Source organism: Melanerpes formicivorus, unplaced genomic scaffold (genome assembly GCF_026170545.1).
Source record: "Melanerpes formicivorus ecotype bairdi unplaced genomic scaffold, bMelFor1.0.p_v2 SCAF_154, whole genome shotgun sequence".
NCBI classification, from domain to species: domain Eukaryota; kingdom Metazoa; phylum Chordata; class Aves; order Piciformes; family Picidae; genus Melanerpes; species Melanerpes formicivorus.
Window position 1 is genome coordinate 136727 of NW_027142506.1, and position 17591 is coordinate 154317.

The 17591-nt window shown below is 47.5% G+C and overlaps 1 protein-coding gene across 1 annotated transcript in view; it reads left to right on the forward strand.

Moving 5' to 3' along the window:
• The window catches only part of MAN1A2 (mannosidase alpha class 1A member 2), a 194282-nt gene that overhangs the window by 76163 nt on the left and 100528 nt on the right, over positions 1–17591 (forward strand). The window contains exons 4-5 of the mRNA XM_068168689.1: positions 8268–8386; positions 12618–12698. Coding sequence (XP_068024790.1) covers positions 8268–8386; positions 12618–12698 — 200 coding nt within the window. The remainder of the gene's footprint in view (positions 1–8267; positions 8387–12617; positions 12699–17591) is intronic.

Here is a 17591-nt window from a genome sequence, read left to right on the forward strand (position 1 = left end):
AAGTTTTCAGACTATTAGCACCAGGACTTCTTAATGTGATGGATGTAGTAGAAAAATACACACTTATCAACTTGGTGTTCTGTCTCTCTAATGGGGCTCTGGCAGTAAAGCTGCCATTGCTGCAGCATGCCACTCATGAAATATCTTAGTGATTCACAAAGAGTAAGTTCATGTTTAAGAAAATAATGACTTAAACGTTTGAAGAACAGAGTTTAAGCTCCATTGGGAAGAAAGTGGCACAAACCTACTCAAGGAAAGCATACATTCCAAACACAACTGCAAGTGTAGCATTTCAGCTCAGCCACAAAATGCAATGAATAAGCCTTTGAGTAGCCATGAAGAAACCAATTGTACTTTAACATTTTAGACTAATTGAAAAGAGGCAGAACAAAACCACTGAGCATGTTGACCACTTAGTTCTGTAAATTGCTGATAACAGGCAACAGGAGAGAGGAGGCCTTAAGAATTTCAGCTTAATGAATATCATTAAATAATCAATTGTCACACCTCTCCTTACTTTTGTGAATGAGGAAGCACTGAGAGTGAAGCTGGGTTTTAATTGACTGAATAAGTGGGACCTACAGGTAGGTGTTAATTGTCATCAAATCAGTGTTTAAATAACTATGGCCATCAGGGACTACATCAGAGACTTGGTCCTGAAAATTTATGCAGCAGGAAACCTTCCTCTTCTCTGCTCTTGATTGCTTCTCTTTGCTCCCCAACTAAATCTTTCAGACTAGACTAGAACAGAATAGAATTAACCAGGTTGAAAAGATCTTGAGGTCATTAAGTGCAACCTATCACCCAGCCACCATCTAATCAACTAAACCATGGCACCAAGTGCCTCATCTGGTCCCTCTTAAACACCTCCAGTGATGGTGACTCCACCACCTCCCTGGGCAGCACATTCCAATGGCCAATCTCTCTGCTGGGAAGAACTTCTTCCTCACCTCCAGCATGAACCTCCCCTGGCACAGCTCGAGATTGTGTCACAATCATACAATTAATAAGGTTGGAAAAGACGTCAAAGATCATCAAGTCCAACCTGTCACCCAACACCTCGGTTGGGACTCGATGATCCCCGAGGTCCTTTCCAACCTAAGTTATACTGTGATACTGTGATACCTCATGACTAACTAAACCATGGCACCAAGTGCCACATCCCAATCCCCTCCCGAACACCTCCAGGGACGGTGACTCCACCACCTCCCCTTGTTCTGGTGCTGGTTGCCTGGGAGAAGAGACCAAACCCCACCTGACTGCAACCTCCCTTCAGATAGAGAGCAAGAAGGTCTCCCCTGAGCCTCCTCTTCTCCAGGCTAAGCAACCCCAGCTCCCTCAGCCTCTCCTCACAGGGCTGTGCTCAGGGCCTCTCAGATACCATGTGTCTTCTAAGACACTTGCAGGCTAGGAATACAGGACAAAAGGGAAAGAAGCAAAACTATTTCCCCAGTGAGCCACGAGAGCAAACAAGAGGAGGAAAAGTAAGAAAATCCCTGAGCTGACATAAAGATTGTTCAAGTGAAAGAAAGGAATGGGAGGGGGAATTAATGCAAAGGTGATCACTCAGCACAAGCACACTGCAGCCCAGCTGGTCCTTGAAGAAACCTGCCAGGACTAACCCCACCACCCAACATTCCCCTTTCAGCTTTTATCACTGAGCATGGCTTCATATGATAAGGATCATTCTTAGGGTCAGCTGTCACGGCTGTGGTCCCACCCAGCCTCTTGCCCACTCCATGCTTAGTCCCTGGAGGGATAGCAGGGGAAGGAAAAATCAGTAAGTTACAGAATCATGGAATCAATAAGATTGAAAAAGACCTCAGAGATCAACAAGTCCAACCTGTCATCCGACACCCAATGACTAACTAAACCATGGCTTCAAGTGCCACATCCAATCCCTTTTTGGACACCTCCAGGGACGGGGACTTCACCACCTCCCTGGGCAGCACATCCCAGTGGCTAACAACTCTCTCAGTGAAGAACTTTCTCCTCACCTCCAGTCTATACTTCCCCTGGCACAGCTTGAGATTGTGTCCTCTTGTTCTGGTGCTGGTTGCCTGGGAGAAGAGACCAACCCCCACCTGGCTACAATCTCCCTTCAGGGAGTTGGAGACAGCAAGAAGGTCTGCCTTGAACCTCCTCTTCTCCAGGCTAAGCAACCCCAGCTCCCTCAGCCTCTCCTCACAGGGCTGTGCTCCAGACCTCTCCCCAGCTTTGTTGCCCTTCTCTGGACTCCTTCCAGCAACTCAACATCTTTCCTCAATTGAGCAGCCCAGAACTGGACACAGGACTCAAGGTGTGGCCTAACCAGTGCAGAGTACAGGGCAGAATGAATTCCCTGCTCTTGCTGGCCACACTGTTCCTGATGTCTCGGTGCTCTGCAAGTTCTGCTGAGCAAGAGATGTAACTCCAGTGTGTTATCTACACTGGTTGAGTCAGAAACCCTTCAACAGCTACATGAAGCAATGCTGTAGGTGATGGCACCTTTCTAAACCTCCATCCTTATGGTGAGATGAAAAGGGGACATTTCTTTTCTTCATATTCCATTTGTTGTGGAACACCTGGCAATGCTCTGTCTCCCCATCCTTTGGTAGTCTCTTGTGGGGCTTAGAAGTGGTATAAAGAATCCCAGTTCTTCATCCAGGGCTTTGGCATACTGGAAGAGTTTTAGGTTTGAGACCATTTCTCTTGTGCTGACCCTGCTGTTTACACTTACTCATATATTTTGCTAGAGTTTTCACCTGCATTAGGAATAGTGTGGCCAGCAGGAGCAGGGAAGTCATTGTGCCCTGTACTCTGCACTGGTTAGGCCACACCTTGAGTCCTGTGTCCAGTTCTGGGCCCCTCAGTTTAAGAAGGACATTGAGAGACTTGAAGGTGTCCAGAGAAGGACAACAAGGTTGGGGAGAGGCCTTGAGCACAGCCCTGTGAGGAGAGGCTGAGGGAGCTGGGGTTGCTTAGCCTGGAGAAGAGGAGGCTCAGGGGTGACCTCATTGCCCTCTACGACTCCCTGAAGGGAGGTTGTAGCCAGGTGGGGGTTGCTATCTTCTCCCAGGCAACCAGCACCAGAACAAGAGGACACAGTCTCAAGCTGTGTCAGGAGAGGTTTAGGCTGGAGGTGAGGAGAAAGTTCTTCACTGAGAGAGTTGTTAGCCATGGGAATGTGCTGCCCAGGGAGGTGGTGGAGTCCCCATCCCTGGAGGTGTTCAAGAGGGGATTGGATGTGGCACTTGGTGCCATGGTCTAGTCATGAGGTCTGTGGTGAGAGGTTGGACTCGATGATCCTTGAGGTCTCTTCCAACCTTGGTGATACTGTGAGACTGTGATATTCCAGGCTGGATTTATGTGCTTTCCAGTGAGAGAATTGTTTGCCTGATCTCAGGAAACTGAAGTCTACCTAAATATAAACCTCTGCTACTCTTTTGCAGTCCTCTGGAGCAGCACTCTTGGTTAATGAGTGTGCACAATTTTGCTAATAGTTCAGCTATTTCGCTGCTAAATTCCTTCTATTAGCCCACGATGAATGTTCTGTTTTGTTTAGAAGAATGAATGTTGCATTCATTAGGCAAGCTTCATTAAATGTGGAGCTCAGTTGACTAGAACTGTAATTATGTGGAGAGGAAACTTCCTAATCTGACATTTGTAAAGCTGAAGCTTGTAGGAATCAGTTCTTACCTGCTGCAACGTGACCAGTGGAGCTTTTGTGTTGCACAGAGGCAGACTCTGGGAGGAGGAGTGCCTTCAGCTAGGTGAAGTGTTACTTCCTTTTATAACTTAATTGGTTGATAGCCTTTTTCAGCACAATGAGACATGTGCTGTATCCAGAGCAGCAATAGCTCAGCCTGGTTGAGGTGGTAGCAAAGCAGTGGATGTGCTTCTAAACTATTATCTCATTGTTTAGAGCTACTTGATTGCTTTTTAAATGACACCTCCTGCCGTTTTCAGGCCGGGAAGACCATCTTCTTGTCCTTTAAGCTAGCATTTATGGGTCTTAGCATGGTTACAGAAGGAAAAAAAACACCATAAGCTATTATGAAAAGAAAATGGTTTTTCTTTGGGGCTTCAAACTGAATGGGTTTTATCAGCACCAGGAGGCAGAAGCAGAGCTGCCCATCCACTGCAGCTTGTTTTCCTCATAGCACTGTGTGTGATGCTGATGCAGATCAGTGCTATTTGAATGTTTCCTGTTTCTTCTTGCCTTGTGTTTTTGCTCATGCCTTGCTGGTGGTGCAAAATCATTGCCTGTTCTGGTTAGGTTGGGTACCTGTGGCCAGCAGGAGCAGGGAGGTCATTCTGCCCCTGTACACTGCACTGGTTAGGCCACACCTCGAGTCCTGTGTCCAGTTCTGGGCCCCTCAGTTTAGGAAGGAGGTTGAGTTGCTGGAAGGTGTCCAGAGAAGGGCAACAAAGTTGTTGAGGGGTTTGGAACACAGCCCTGTGAGGAGAGGCTGAGGGAGCTGGGGTTGCTTACCCTGCAGAAGAGGAGGCTCAGGGGTGACCTTCTTGCTGTCTCCAACTCCCTGAAGGGAGGTTGTAGCCAGGTGGGGGTTGGTCTCTTCTCCCAGGCACCCAGTGCCAGAACAAGAGGACACAGTCTCATGCTGTGCCAGGGGAGGTTTAGGTTGGATGTTAGGAAGAAGTTCTATACAGAGAGAGTGATTGCCCATTGGGATGTGCTGCCCGGGGAGGTGGTGGAATCACCATCATTGGAGGTGTTCAGGAGGAGACTTGATGGGGTGCTTGGTGCCATGGGTTAGTTGTTTAGGTGGTGTTGGATTGGGTGATGGGTTGGACATGATAATCGTGAAAGTCTCTTCCAACCTGGTTTATTCCATTCCATTCCATTCCATTCCATTCCATTCCATTCCATTCCATTCCATTCCATTCCATTCCATTCCATTCCATTCCATTCTTCAGGCAAGCTGTTAATTAGCAGCTACTTCAGAGTGACATTCTCTCCACATACTCCTCCAAGAAAGAAGTGGGGAGCAATTAGTTAATTTTACTCTCTAACCAAACCTGGCATAGCATACAAAAGGTTTTGAGTTGCACCTGTCCTGCAGTTGGGAGCAGTCAGGGTGTTAAGTGTGTTGTTCTCTTGTTGCCTTCCATCTTGGCCCTTCATTCTCCCTGTGAGGAGAGGCTGAGGGAGCTGGGGTTGTTTAGCCTGGAGAAGAGGAGGCTCAGGGGTGACCTTATTGCTGTCTCCAACTACCTGAAGGGAGGTTGTAGCCAGGAGGGGGTTGGTCTCTTCTCCCAGCAAGCAGCACCAGAACAAGAGGACACAGTCTCAAGCTTTGCCAGGGGAGGTTTAGGCTGAAGGTGAGGAGAAAGTTCTTCCCAACAAGAGAGATTTGCCATTGGAATGTGCTGCCCAGGGAAGCAGTGGAGTCACTGTCCCTGGAGGTGTTCAAGAGGGGATTGGATGTGGCACTTGAAGCCATGGTTTAGTTAGTCCTGAGGTCTTGGGTGAGAGGTTGGACTTGATGATCTCTGAGGTCTTTTACAACCTTATTGATTCTGTGATTCTTGTAGGCACAAGAAATCTGGGTACAAGCTAGCAGTAGTCTTCTCCCTGCAGTGTTCAGGAGGAAGGAATTCTTGCTTTGTACTGCTGGATTGACACTAAAAGGAGACAGCTGGGTAGGCAATTCCATTATGGGTGTTTAGCACATAGGAGAAGAAAGAGCATTAGGCTAATAGGTTTGGAGACTGCTACCATTACATTGTTAATTATATAGTTATGTACCATCTTATACAATACTGGTATGAGCCATGGTAGGGCCACAAAGGTGGTGAGAGGACAGGAGCATCTCTCTTGCAAGGAGTGACTGAGTGACCTGGGGCTATTTAGTCTGAAGAAGAAGAGACTGAGAGAGGATCTCAATCTCATTAATGCTTATCAGTGTGTAAAGGGTCATGGTCAAAAGGATGGGACTGGTGATAGGGGATGGTGGCCAGTGATAGGACAATGGGCACAAACTAGAACAAAGGAGGTGTCACTTAAACATGAGGAAAAAATATTACCTTTGAGGGTGCAAAAGCACTGGAAGAGGCTGCCCAGAAAAGTTCTCTGGAGTCAGTCTTCTCTGGAGACTTTGAAAACCTGTCTGGATGAGTTCCAGGCAAATGTGCTTCAGCAGGGCAGGGTGAACCAGAACTCTCTGCAGGCCCATTTCAACCTCTAGAGAATCACAAGGTGTTAAACAGTTAAATGTGGATGCTTCCTTAGTGTATTGGAAGTTTTATCCACTCCATGAAAATAAACCCTGGGAACTTTAGAAGCAAGGACCTCTGCCTGCTGAAGGCAAGAAGGTAGATGGGGATGGCCTAAGGAGATCAAGGCTAAGTTGGGCAATGGCTTGATATCCTTTCACTCTGTCTCCCTTCTGCAAACCCATGAGTTGCTCATCAGCTAATGGCTGAGGTTTCAAGTGAATGGCATTGTAGGGTGAAGCACCATCGAGTTCTGTTTGGCTTTAAGTGCTCCACTTGAAGAGTGACAATTGAGGAGTACATTAGGTGCTTATAATGCAAGCCACTGCAGGCAGTGACATGAAAGCCTTGGGGCTGCAGCTTTATCAGTGAAGCCAAGCCAAGGCTTGCCTTATCAGTGCAAGCTTTCACTAACAAGGTGGCTTCCATAATGGAAAAACCTAGAAGGGCAAGGCATGACTGCAAACACCAAGTGGTTTATCTTGAATATGGTTTTTTCCTTAATGCTTCTGTCCTGCAGTTCCTAATAGCTATTTTTTGGGGTTGAATCTCATACAATCATTAAGGTTAGAAAATATCTCTCTTGAGCATCAAGTCCCACAAACCCACCAAACTATGTCCTGAAATGCTGTGTTTTTTGACGCCCTGCAGGGATGCTGGCTCCCTGGGCAGCATGTTCCAATGCTTGACCACTCTTTCAGTGAAGAACTTCCTTCTACTATCCTACCTAAATCTTCCCTGGTGCAACTTTTCCTGGTGCAAACAGGACAGGGTGGCTCAGCTTGGTAGTGCATCAGACCCTTAATGGGAAGGTCGTGAGTTCAAGCCTGCAGTGGGCAGTAGTGTCCTCCCTACTCTAGTCATGTGGTCTGTGGTGACAGGTTGGACTCGATGATCTTTGAGGTCTCTTCCAACCTTAGGAATACTGAAACTTGAGGCTATTTCCTGTCACTTGTTACTTGGGAGAAGAGATCAACACCCACCTCACTGCAACCTCCTTTCAGGGACTTGTAGAGAGGGAGTGAGAAGGTTTCATGTCAGCCTCCTTTTCTCCAGGCTAAACAACCCCAGTTTCCTCAGCTGCTTCTCAACAGACCTGTTCTCCAGACTCTTCACCTCTTTTGTTGCCCTTAGGATTATAGAATCAATAAGGTTGGAAAAGACCTCAGAGATCATTGAGTCCAACCTGTCACCCAACACCTCAGGACTACTAAACCATGGCACCAAGTGCCACATCCAATCCCCTCTTGAACACCTCCAGGGATGGTGACTCCACCACCTCCCTGGGCAGCACATTCCAATGGCCAACAACTCTTTCTGGAAATAACTTTCTCCTCATCTCCAGCCTAAACTTCCCCTGGCACAACTTGAGACTGTGTCCTCTTGTTCTGGTGCTGGTTGCCTAGGAGAAGAGACCAACCCCCAAAACCTTCTCTGGACCTACTCCAGCACCTCCATGTCTTCTTGCAGTGAGGGGCCCAAAATGGACTCTAGCTATTCATATGTATCTTTCTTGTCTGTTTTGTTGCTCATGTTCATGCTAGGAAGGCAGGGTTTGGCTGCTTTCTGTCTTCAGTCTTCTTCCCAAAAGCCAAACTGTGCCAGAGGACTGGTGCTTTGAAAGAGACAGGCAACCACTACCAGAACAAGAGGTCACAGTCTCAAGCTGCACCAGGGGAAGTTTAGGCTGGAGGTGAGGAGAAAGTTCTTCCCAGAAGGAGTTGTTAGGCACTGGAATGTGCTGCCCAGGGAGGTGGTGGAGTCACCATCCCTGGAGGTGTTCAAGAGGGGATTGGATGTGGCACTTGGTGTCATGGTTTAGTTAGTCCTGAGGTGTTGGGTGACAGGTTGGGCTTGACAATCTCTGAGGTCTTTTCCAACCTTAATGACTCTATGATTCTAAATTTTTTGCCCATTTTGATGTATTCTTTGTGCTGTCATCTTTGTAGAAACTTTGCTGCTGCTGAGGTTATTTTCCCCTGCTTGTGATGGTTAAGAAATGTACTGAAACAATCCCTTGTAACTGAAATCCTTCTTTTTATACGTAGGCAACTCACAGATGGGTGCTACCATAGTAGATGCATTGGATACTCTCTATATCATGGGCCTGCATGATGAATTCAGAGAAGGACAAGAGTGGATTGACAAAAATCTTGATTTCAGTGTGGTGAGTACAGCTTGCCCTGATATTTCTGTAGGCCTTTCAACAGTGTTCCTCCTGTGGGGAGACAGAAGTCTTTCAGGTGGAGGTTAGAAGCTTATGGCTGAAGGGATCAGATGTAAGCTTCAGTGAAGCTCTTGGTGTTTAGAACTTCATCTTGAAGAACACCAACCACACTCTAACCCTTCCACATTTTAATTATCAAGAGACATGTGTGTTGGATAATGGAAGAAAGGGAGAGTGGGGTCAGTGGGAACCAGCACAGCCTCGGAAATGAAGGCAGAAACATGAAGCTTTATGAGCCAAGAGCAGTGGGAAATAGCTGTGGAAGACAATTTCTGCCCACCACTCATGGTGTATGGTTTAATAACACAGTTTTTACTCTCATGTCCTTAAGAGCTTTTAAGATGAAGTCCACTTGAGTTGTCTCAGTTTGCCTACAGTTTCTGAGTGTATTGCAAGGGCTTCCTAGGTGGTGGTACAGCCTCTCTCGTTCTTTGTGTGTGCAGAGTTTGGCTGTTTTAAACGAATACATGGCTCTATTTTATCATGTTATACCTAGTTAATTTGTGCTAATCCATGTGTCCTTATTAGCACATTTCAGACTGTCCCAGACTCTCTGCCAGAATTTGTGGTTAAATGTTTTGCACTTTGTGGTTCCACAGAGATTGATTGATTGTTTTTTCGGTCAGCAATGCACCAACTGAAGTGCAGGTGTACAGGCAGAGCTGAGCAGATGCTCACTGTTGTTTTTGTATCAAATCCTCCATTTCAGAAATGATTTGTTTGGGTTTGGGTGTGTTGGGGTTTTTTTTGCCTTTTGTTTTACATGTTGGCAAACATGAAAGAAATTGTGCTTTGCTTTTTTACAGCCGGTGCCAGGTGATCGCTCACTCTAAAACTAAAGATTCTAAATAGATCACAGGCCATGTGGACATAGAGGTCCCATGAGTGCAGGGTCCTGCAGCTGGGTCGAGGCAATCCCAGGCACAAATCCAGGCTGGGCAGGGACTGGCTGGAAAGCAGCCCTGAGGAGAGAGACTTGGGGGTGCTGGTGGACAAAAAGCTCAACATGAGCTCTCAATGTGCACTTGCAACCCGCAAAGCCAATCAGATCCTGGGCTGCAGCAGGAGAAGTGTGGCCAGCAGGGCAAGGGAGGTGATCCTCCCCCTCTGCTCAGCCCTGGTGAGACCCCACCTGGAGTACTGCCTCCAGTTCTGGAGCCCTTATTACAAGAGGGATGTGGAGGTGCTGGAAGGTGTCCAGAGAAGGGCCAGGAGGATGATCAGAGGGCTGGAGCACCTCTCCTGTGAGGACAGACTGAAGGAGTTGGGGCTGTTCAGTCTGCAGAAGAGAAGGCTCCCAGGTGACCTAATTGTGGCCTTCCAGTATCTGAAGGGGGCTCCAGGAAGGCTGGGGAGGGACTGCTCAGGATCTCAAGTAGCGATAGGACTAGGGGGAATGGAATGAAGCTGGAGGTGGGGAGATTCAGGCTGGAGGGGAGGAGGAGGTTCTTCCCCATGAGAGTGGTGAAGCCCTGGAATGGGTTGTCCAGGGAGGTGGTTGAGGCCCCGTCCCTGTGGGTGTTTAAGAGCAGGCTGGATGAGGCTGTGGCCAGGCTGATGTAGTGTGGGGTGTCCCTGCCCATGGCAGGGGGGTTGGAACTAGATGATCCTTGTGGTCCCTTCCAACCCTGAATGAAACTATGAAACTATGAAACTATGATGAGATTGAACTATGTTACTTCCATAACTTCTGTCTGATTGGAGGCAACCTCAGTGTGAATTTGCAGGATGAATGTAGGACTTGGGTGGAAGAAATGTGCAAGACCCACTGAGGTTCAATTACAGATTCCTATGTATCAAAACACCATTAATGAGTTGTCTTATACCTACACCAGACTGCAGTAATTTCCTTATGGAGTTTGAAGTTCATAAATGACTGCATGAATTTGTTCCTTTTGGATTCTTTCACTGGGAAATAGAAATCATTGCTTTCAGTCTCCAGTTTGGTGTGTGATTGATCACCGTCATAGGTGTTAAGTGGAACTGGGCGCTGCATCGTTGGTAGCTTTCTGGATGGCTTCTGCGTGGATGGAAACATGTAACTGAGTAAAAACCTGCACTGGGGAGTGTGTCAAACTTTGGTCTTTAATCATCAGTGCTGTCTGAGGAAATCTTTAAAGTATTCTGAAAGGTTTAATATGTGCAGAGTTCCTTTGTTTTGGACACGAGCACCACAGGTGCCTTCAAAATAGCGTGAGAGGAAAGACAAAACCATCATTTCAGCTGCGTGCTAATTTGTGGCTTGGCTTGTAAGCAGGGTGCACTGGAGTGACTTTTCTTGGAGAAGTCAGTAGTAGTGGTAAAAGACAACCTGCCTGGAAACTCAGGAGTATTTAGCAAAAGTTACACCAAAAAAAGGACCGAATACACAACTTGATTTGAGTAGAAACCTCGGGTTTACTGTGTGAGTGGTGTGACCTGACCTGCCTTTGAATCCCTGCTGGTAAAACCTCTGCAACACTGGTGGGTGGATTTTTCATGCTGTCTTGGGCTACTAAAAGAAAGAAAACCATTCAAGGAAGAGAAGGAAATCTTTGTCACAGAATCACAGAATGCACTGGGCTGGAAGGGACCCTCCAAGGTCATCTTCTCCAACCCCCCTGCAGTCAGCAGAGACACCTCCAACCAGAGCAGGCAGCTCTGGGCCCCACCAGGTTTGATCTTGAAGGTCTCACTGTGCCAGCAGAGATGTCTGTGGGCATCCCAGGCTGCCCACCCCAGAGGCACCCAGACCTGCAGACCTTAAGTCTCCCTTACCTCGAAGTCTTCTCTTAGAACTGCATTTCTGTGTCTAATGGGGTGAATGAAGAGAAGTCTATGGGAGAGACATATGGGGTTTATGCAGGTAAAGGAGTGAAGAGGGGGCAGAAATATGTTAAAACTATCTTATTCCTCTTAGTTTTTGCAATGGGTTAAAATGAGGCAAAAGATAAAAGTGAATTTAGCCCAAGGATATTATTATGAAGACAGCCCAAGGCTATTATTATGAAGACAAGGATATTATTATTATGATGAAGGTAAAGGAGTGGATAAGGGGCAGAAATATGTTAAAAGTGTCTTGTTCCTCTTAGTTGTTCAATGGGTTAAAATGAGTCAAAAGAGAAAAGTGGATTTAGCCCAAGGGTATTATTATGAAGACAGGCAATAAAATGGTTTGTTCTCTTAAGTTCCTCAGTGGTCTTGCAGCATTTTTGTCATAGCTGCTCTTAGACAGAGGCTTTGATAAAATGGAGCTCTGAACTGGAGACCACACATTGGTAATTCAGCACATTGTAGGAATTCTCTTGTCATTCTACTTGATCCTGTAAACCTGTGCTTAAATGTGAAAGAAAAGATGATGAATCATGGAAATGTGGAATCCTTGCCTTCTTTCCCACCATCCCTCTAGTGGTTTGAGCCTTAACTGGGACTTAAGAGCTCAGATGGGGGCAAGGCTGAGAATCCTTCCCCTGCTCCCTCCTCCTCCCTCCAAACAGAGAGAGGAAAAAAGAAAGGGAAGGAGCAAATCCACCAAGAAATAATTTGGAGTTGGCTTGGAAGTAGAGAGGTAAAGAGTTTTCTTTAAACAATATATATATCTATATATATGTGTATATATATATAACACAATAATAGGTAAGGCTCACAAGGGCAAGGAACAAGGATGGATGGGAGGGGAAAAAAAGGAACAGTACAAAACCAGTCTCTCTCTGAAGAGGCACAGAGGCAGCAGGGAGAAGGAATAGGCCTGACCTTGTGGCAGAGAAAGCAGGAAGGCAGCTGCAGTAGCTCTTGTCCAGGAGAGGCAGGAGCCAAAAAGAGAACTAATGGCTGCAGTGTCCTCCCTTTTATACTCTAGCTGGGCAGGGAGGGGGGAAGGGAACACTCAGTTTCCCAGGGGGAAAACACCCTGCAGGGAGGGTAAAGCACCTGCAAGCCTTCCTGCCCTATTTTCAGGATGGGTGTTAACCCCTCACAATCCCCAAAGAACTTCAGTTGCACTTAGAGAGCAGGAGGAAAAACTAATCTGATGATCTCTTGAAGAAGTCTGCAGGAATTACAGTGTGGATCTAGCTATGGAAACAGTACAAACTCTTGTGTGCAGGTTGGTTGGGGATATGTACTTGCCTCTGCCTTATTTTTACCTTCTTTGATTAGAGTGCTGGTTACTGACTCTCTCTTTCTGCTCTAGAATTCGGAGGTGTCTGTGTTTGAAGTCAACATTCGCTTCATTGGTGGGCTCCTGGCAGCGTACTACCTTTCAGGACAAGAGGTAAGGAGGCTGGAAGGCATTTGTGAAATGCAATGTGTTTTAGCCAGTGTTGCAGTGTGTAGCCTTGGTTTCTCTAGTCCCCCTCACAAAAATGCTGCACAACCTTCTTACCATTTTCTCAGGGATAAACTGAGAAATATCAAACCAGTTCTGTCCCACTTCTGAAGCTTCTGTTATAAAAGCTGGGAGACTTAATGCTTCTGAATGCCTGTGCAGAGACATGCTTAGGCTGAAGGCATGCATATACCTAAAGCCTTGTCGTTGTGGTCCTCTTTGGTCTAGTAGTGACATTGCTGTGACCTCTTCACACATTTTAACAAGGTGGAGCCTGACCCAACCTACAGATCAACTCCTAGCTTTTTGCTTGGCCTTTTCTCTTTCTCAGGTCTTATCAGCTACTTGTCTTTTGATATATTGCCTGTGTCTTTCACTTCTTTGGTGTTATCCTTTGTTTTTCATGTGCCATCTGTAGCTTGCTACCTGAAATGTCAGGCTTCCAGCTGTATTTCACAGCTCAAGGTTTCCTATGCTTTCAGATGTTCCTATGTATCTTCTTCTCTTGTTTAGGGAAGCACTACATGCATCTCAACATGATCAGAAGGACTTTAAGGCTGCAGCCCTAAAAATAACCAGGAGAAAACCCTGTGTTTGTTGGTTCTTTAGGTCTTTGGCATCATCTTGGGATCTGTTAATTATCCCTTTGTAGGAGTGTCTTTGGAAAAAGAGCTTAGTGGCAAAGCAAAACCCCAGTGCATGGCTTGACAAAACAGTGCTAATTTATTGTTCATCAAGTACTATAGCTTCACCTGCTCCACTCTCCACAGTCTCCAAGCCCTGCCTGTCTGCAGAGAGATCAGCTACAAGCAGTCCTTGCTGCTACAGTGATTGACATGGTCTGTTGTTAGGAGGCATAGAGCAAAGGGGAAGCACACATTTTTGACCTTCTCTTCCCTATCACAGTATCACAGTCTCACAGTATCGCCAAGGTTGGAAGAGACCTCGAGAATCATCAAGTCCAATCTGTCACCACAGACCTCATGACTAGACCATGGCACCAAGTGCCACATCCAATCCCCTCTTGAACACCTCCAGGGACAGTGACTCCACCACCTCCCTGGGCAGCACATTCCAATGGCTAACAACTCTCTCAGTGAAGAACTTTCTCCTCACCTCCAGCCTAAACTTCCCCTGGCACAGCTTGAGACTGTGTCCCCTTGTTCTGGTGCTGGTTGCCTGGGAGAAGAGACCAACCCCTTCCTGGCTACAGCCTCCCTTCAGGTAGTTGTAGAGGGCAATGAGGTCACCCCTGAGCCTCCTCTTCTCCAGGCTAAGCAACCCCAGCTCCCTCAGCCTCTCCTCACAGGGCTGAGGGGCCCAGAACTGGACACAGGACTCAAGGTGTGGCCTAACCAGTGCTGAGTACAGGGCACAATGACTTCCCTGCTCCTGCTGGCCACACTGTTCCTAATGCAGGCCAGGATGCCATTGGCCTTCTTGGCCACCTGGGCACACTGCTGGCTCATGTTTAGCCAGCTGTCAATCAGCACCCCCAGGTCCCTCTCTGTTTGGCAGCTCTCAGCCACTCTGACCCCAGCCTGTAGCTCTGCATGGGGTTGCCGTGGCCAAAGTGCAGCCCCTGGCACTTGGACTTGTTGAATGACATCCTGTTAGACTCTGCCCATCTGTCCAGTCGGTTGAGGTCCCTCTGCAGAGCCCTTCTGTCCTCTAACTGACCAACATCTGCCCCTAACTTGGTGTCATCTGCAAATTTGCTGATGACTGATTCAATCCCCTCATCCAGATCATGAATGAAGATGTTAAAGAGGATGGGGCCCAGCACTGATCCCTGGGGCACACCACTGGTGCCTGGCTGCCAGCTGGCTGTGGCACCATTCACCACCACTCTCTGGGCTCAGCCTCCAGGCAGTTCCTAACCCAGCTCAGAGTGCTGCTGTCCAAGCCACGAGCTGACAGCTTAGACAGCAGTTTACTACGGGGAACGGTATCAAAGGCCTTGCTGAAGTCCAAGTAGACCACATTCCCTTTGTAGCAACTGAAGAGCTGACCTTGTATTTGTAGCAGTAAGCATTTCTCTGCTTCCAGGATCTCTTAGGCTTAGGTCTTCCATCAATTTCCTCTAAGCTTGGCGAATGTTTTCCCCTCATGGAGTGATCCTATTCCCCTTTGGGTTGCTGTGGCTCCTCTTCAGGAAGATAGCTTTGTAGCAGCTATCACTTGTGTCAGGATCAGCCCAGACAGTTATTTGAGGAAGCTTTTGAATTTCATCTAGGGCAGTATTATTAACCTACCAGCTTTCTTCTGCAGGTCCCCAGAACAGAAATTGTCTTTTGCTGTTGTACAGAAGCAAGGAAAAAATCCTTGACTTTCAGTTTCTGTAGCAGAGCAGTTTCACAGAGAGCAGTCTAAGCTACATGTGCCTTTCAGGTTGTGCCAAGCGGCAGCTGAAGGAGCTAAGCTGGTACCTGTAGTAGCAGTCATGGTAGTTTCCACTGCAGTGCAAGTGACCTCAACAGTATCTTGATGGTTGCTTCTTTGCCTGAAATCCCTATTTCTGTTGCTTGGAGCTCAGATCTCATGAAATGCTTCCCTAAGGTCACTGATGCCTTACAGTCATAGAACTGTTTTGTTTGGAAGAGAAGGAACTAGATGATCCTTGTGGTCGCTTCCAACCCTGAATGATACTATGATGCTATGATCAGAGCCCAAGCATTATCTAACTCTCCCAAGCCTGGTGCTAAAACTTGTTTCTCAACACCCCTGCATCTCTGTGTCTTTGAAAAACCTCCAGGCATGGGGATTCACCCAGCTCCCTGGGGAGTCTTTTCCAGGGTCTGAGAACCCTTTCAGTGAAGAAATTTCTTCTAATACCCAGCCTGAATGCCCTGCTTGAGCTTGAGGCTGTTTCCTCTCATCCTGTCACTTCCTCCTGGGGAGAAGAGACCAACACCCACCTTGCCACAACCTCCTTTCAGGGAGTTGTTCTTATTAAACTCTGCTTCCGTAGCTGTTATCTCCAAGTAACTAAATCTCTAAATAGGAAGTGCAAAACTCATTGTGCCTCCACTCAGTCAGGAGCTACTAATTAACTATTTTTGGAGGTACAGGTTTTAGGAGAGTTGCTCAACAGAGGGTTGCTGGGAGGCATGCTGTGAGAACTAGGCACTGCTTTTCTGCAGCCCAGGTGATGATAGAAAGGCTACACTTGTTCATCTGGATCAAAAAGGGAAGGATGAGCACAGAATCACTAAGTGGTAGGGATTGGAAGGGATATTAAGCAGTGAGAACTACAAGTTTTTCTGCCTTCTGAGTTCACAGGCACCACTGTGCTTCCTCTTTCCCATCTGCAAAGTGGAGTTAACAGGCCAGATTAGCATGCTGACAGAAAAATGGGTAATGACTTCTTACTGAAATTGAAGCAGCCTGCTTCTCAGTAATCCCTGCAACAATCCTTTAACTTCTGTAGGAACAGCACATGCAGGTCAATGTGCACAAGGGGGGGTCTGTGACATGGTGGATAATGGAACAGAGAGAGGTGGAGATGGAAGGTGCTGGAGCAGGTCTAGAGAGGGACAACAAAGCTGATGAAAGGTATGAAGAACAGGTTGTCTGAGGAGCAGCTGAGGGAACTGGGATTGTTTGGCCTGGAGAAAAGGGGGCTGAGGGAGAGATGATCTCACTCTCTACAGCCCCTTCAAAGGAGGTTGGAGTGAGGTGGGTGTTCATCTCATCTCCCTGGTAGCAAGTGATAGGACAAATGGAAATGGCCTCAAATTGCCCCAGGTAAGGTTTAGGTTGCATATTAGAAGAAACTTCTCCACTGAAAAGGTTCTCAACCACTGGAGCAGGCTGCCCAGGGAGGTGGCTGAATCCCCATCCTGGGAGGATAAGTTGATAGGTTGGATGCGATGATCTTGAAGGTCTCTTTCAACCTGGTTCATTCCCTTCCCTTCCCTTCCCTTCCCTTCCCTTCCCTTCCCTTCCCTTCCCTTCCCTTCCCTTCCCTTCCCTTCCCTTCCCTTCCCTTCCCTTCCCTTCCCTTCCCTTCCCTTCCCTTCCCTTCCCTTCCCTTCCCTTCCCTTCCCTTCCCTTCCCTTCCCTTCCCTTCCCTTCCCTTCCCTTCCCTTCCCTTCCCTTCCCTTCCCTTCCCTTCCCTTCCCTTCCCTTCCCTTCCCTTCCCTTCCCTTCCCTTCCCTTCCCTTCCCTTCCCTTCCCTTCCCTTCCCTTCCCTTCCCTTCCCTTCCCTTCCCTTCCCTTCCCTTCCCTTCCCTTCCCTTCCCTTCCCTTCCCTTCCCTTCCCTTCCCTTCCCTTCCCTTCCCTTCCCTTCCCTTCCCTTCCCTTCCCTTCCCTTCCCTCACAGAGATGAGGTGCTGAGGTAGGTGCATGGTTTGGCACCACACTTGGCAGAGTTACAAAATGGTTGGACTTCATGAGCTGAAAGGTCTTTTCCAACCAAAATGAGTCTGTGATTCCAATACAGTGTTCTTGTCCATAGCTGATTTATTGATACCATCAGATGAACAGGTTATTGCTTTAATTTTGTGGAACAAAGATTTATCACAGTATCACAGTACCACTAAGGTTGGAAGAGACCTCGAGGATCATCGAGTCCAACCTGTCACCACAGACCTCATGACTAGACCATGGCACCAAGTGCCACATCCAATCCCCTCTTCAACACCTCCAGGGATGCTGACTCCACCACCTCCGTGGGCAGCACATTCCAATGATGAATGACTCTCTCAGGGAAGAACTTTCTCCTCACCTCGAGTCTTACCCTCCCCTGGCACAGTTTGAGACTGTGTCCTCTTGTTCTGGTGCTGCTTGCCTGGGAGAAGAGACCAACCCCTTCCTGGCTACAACCACCTTTCAGG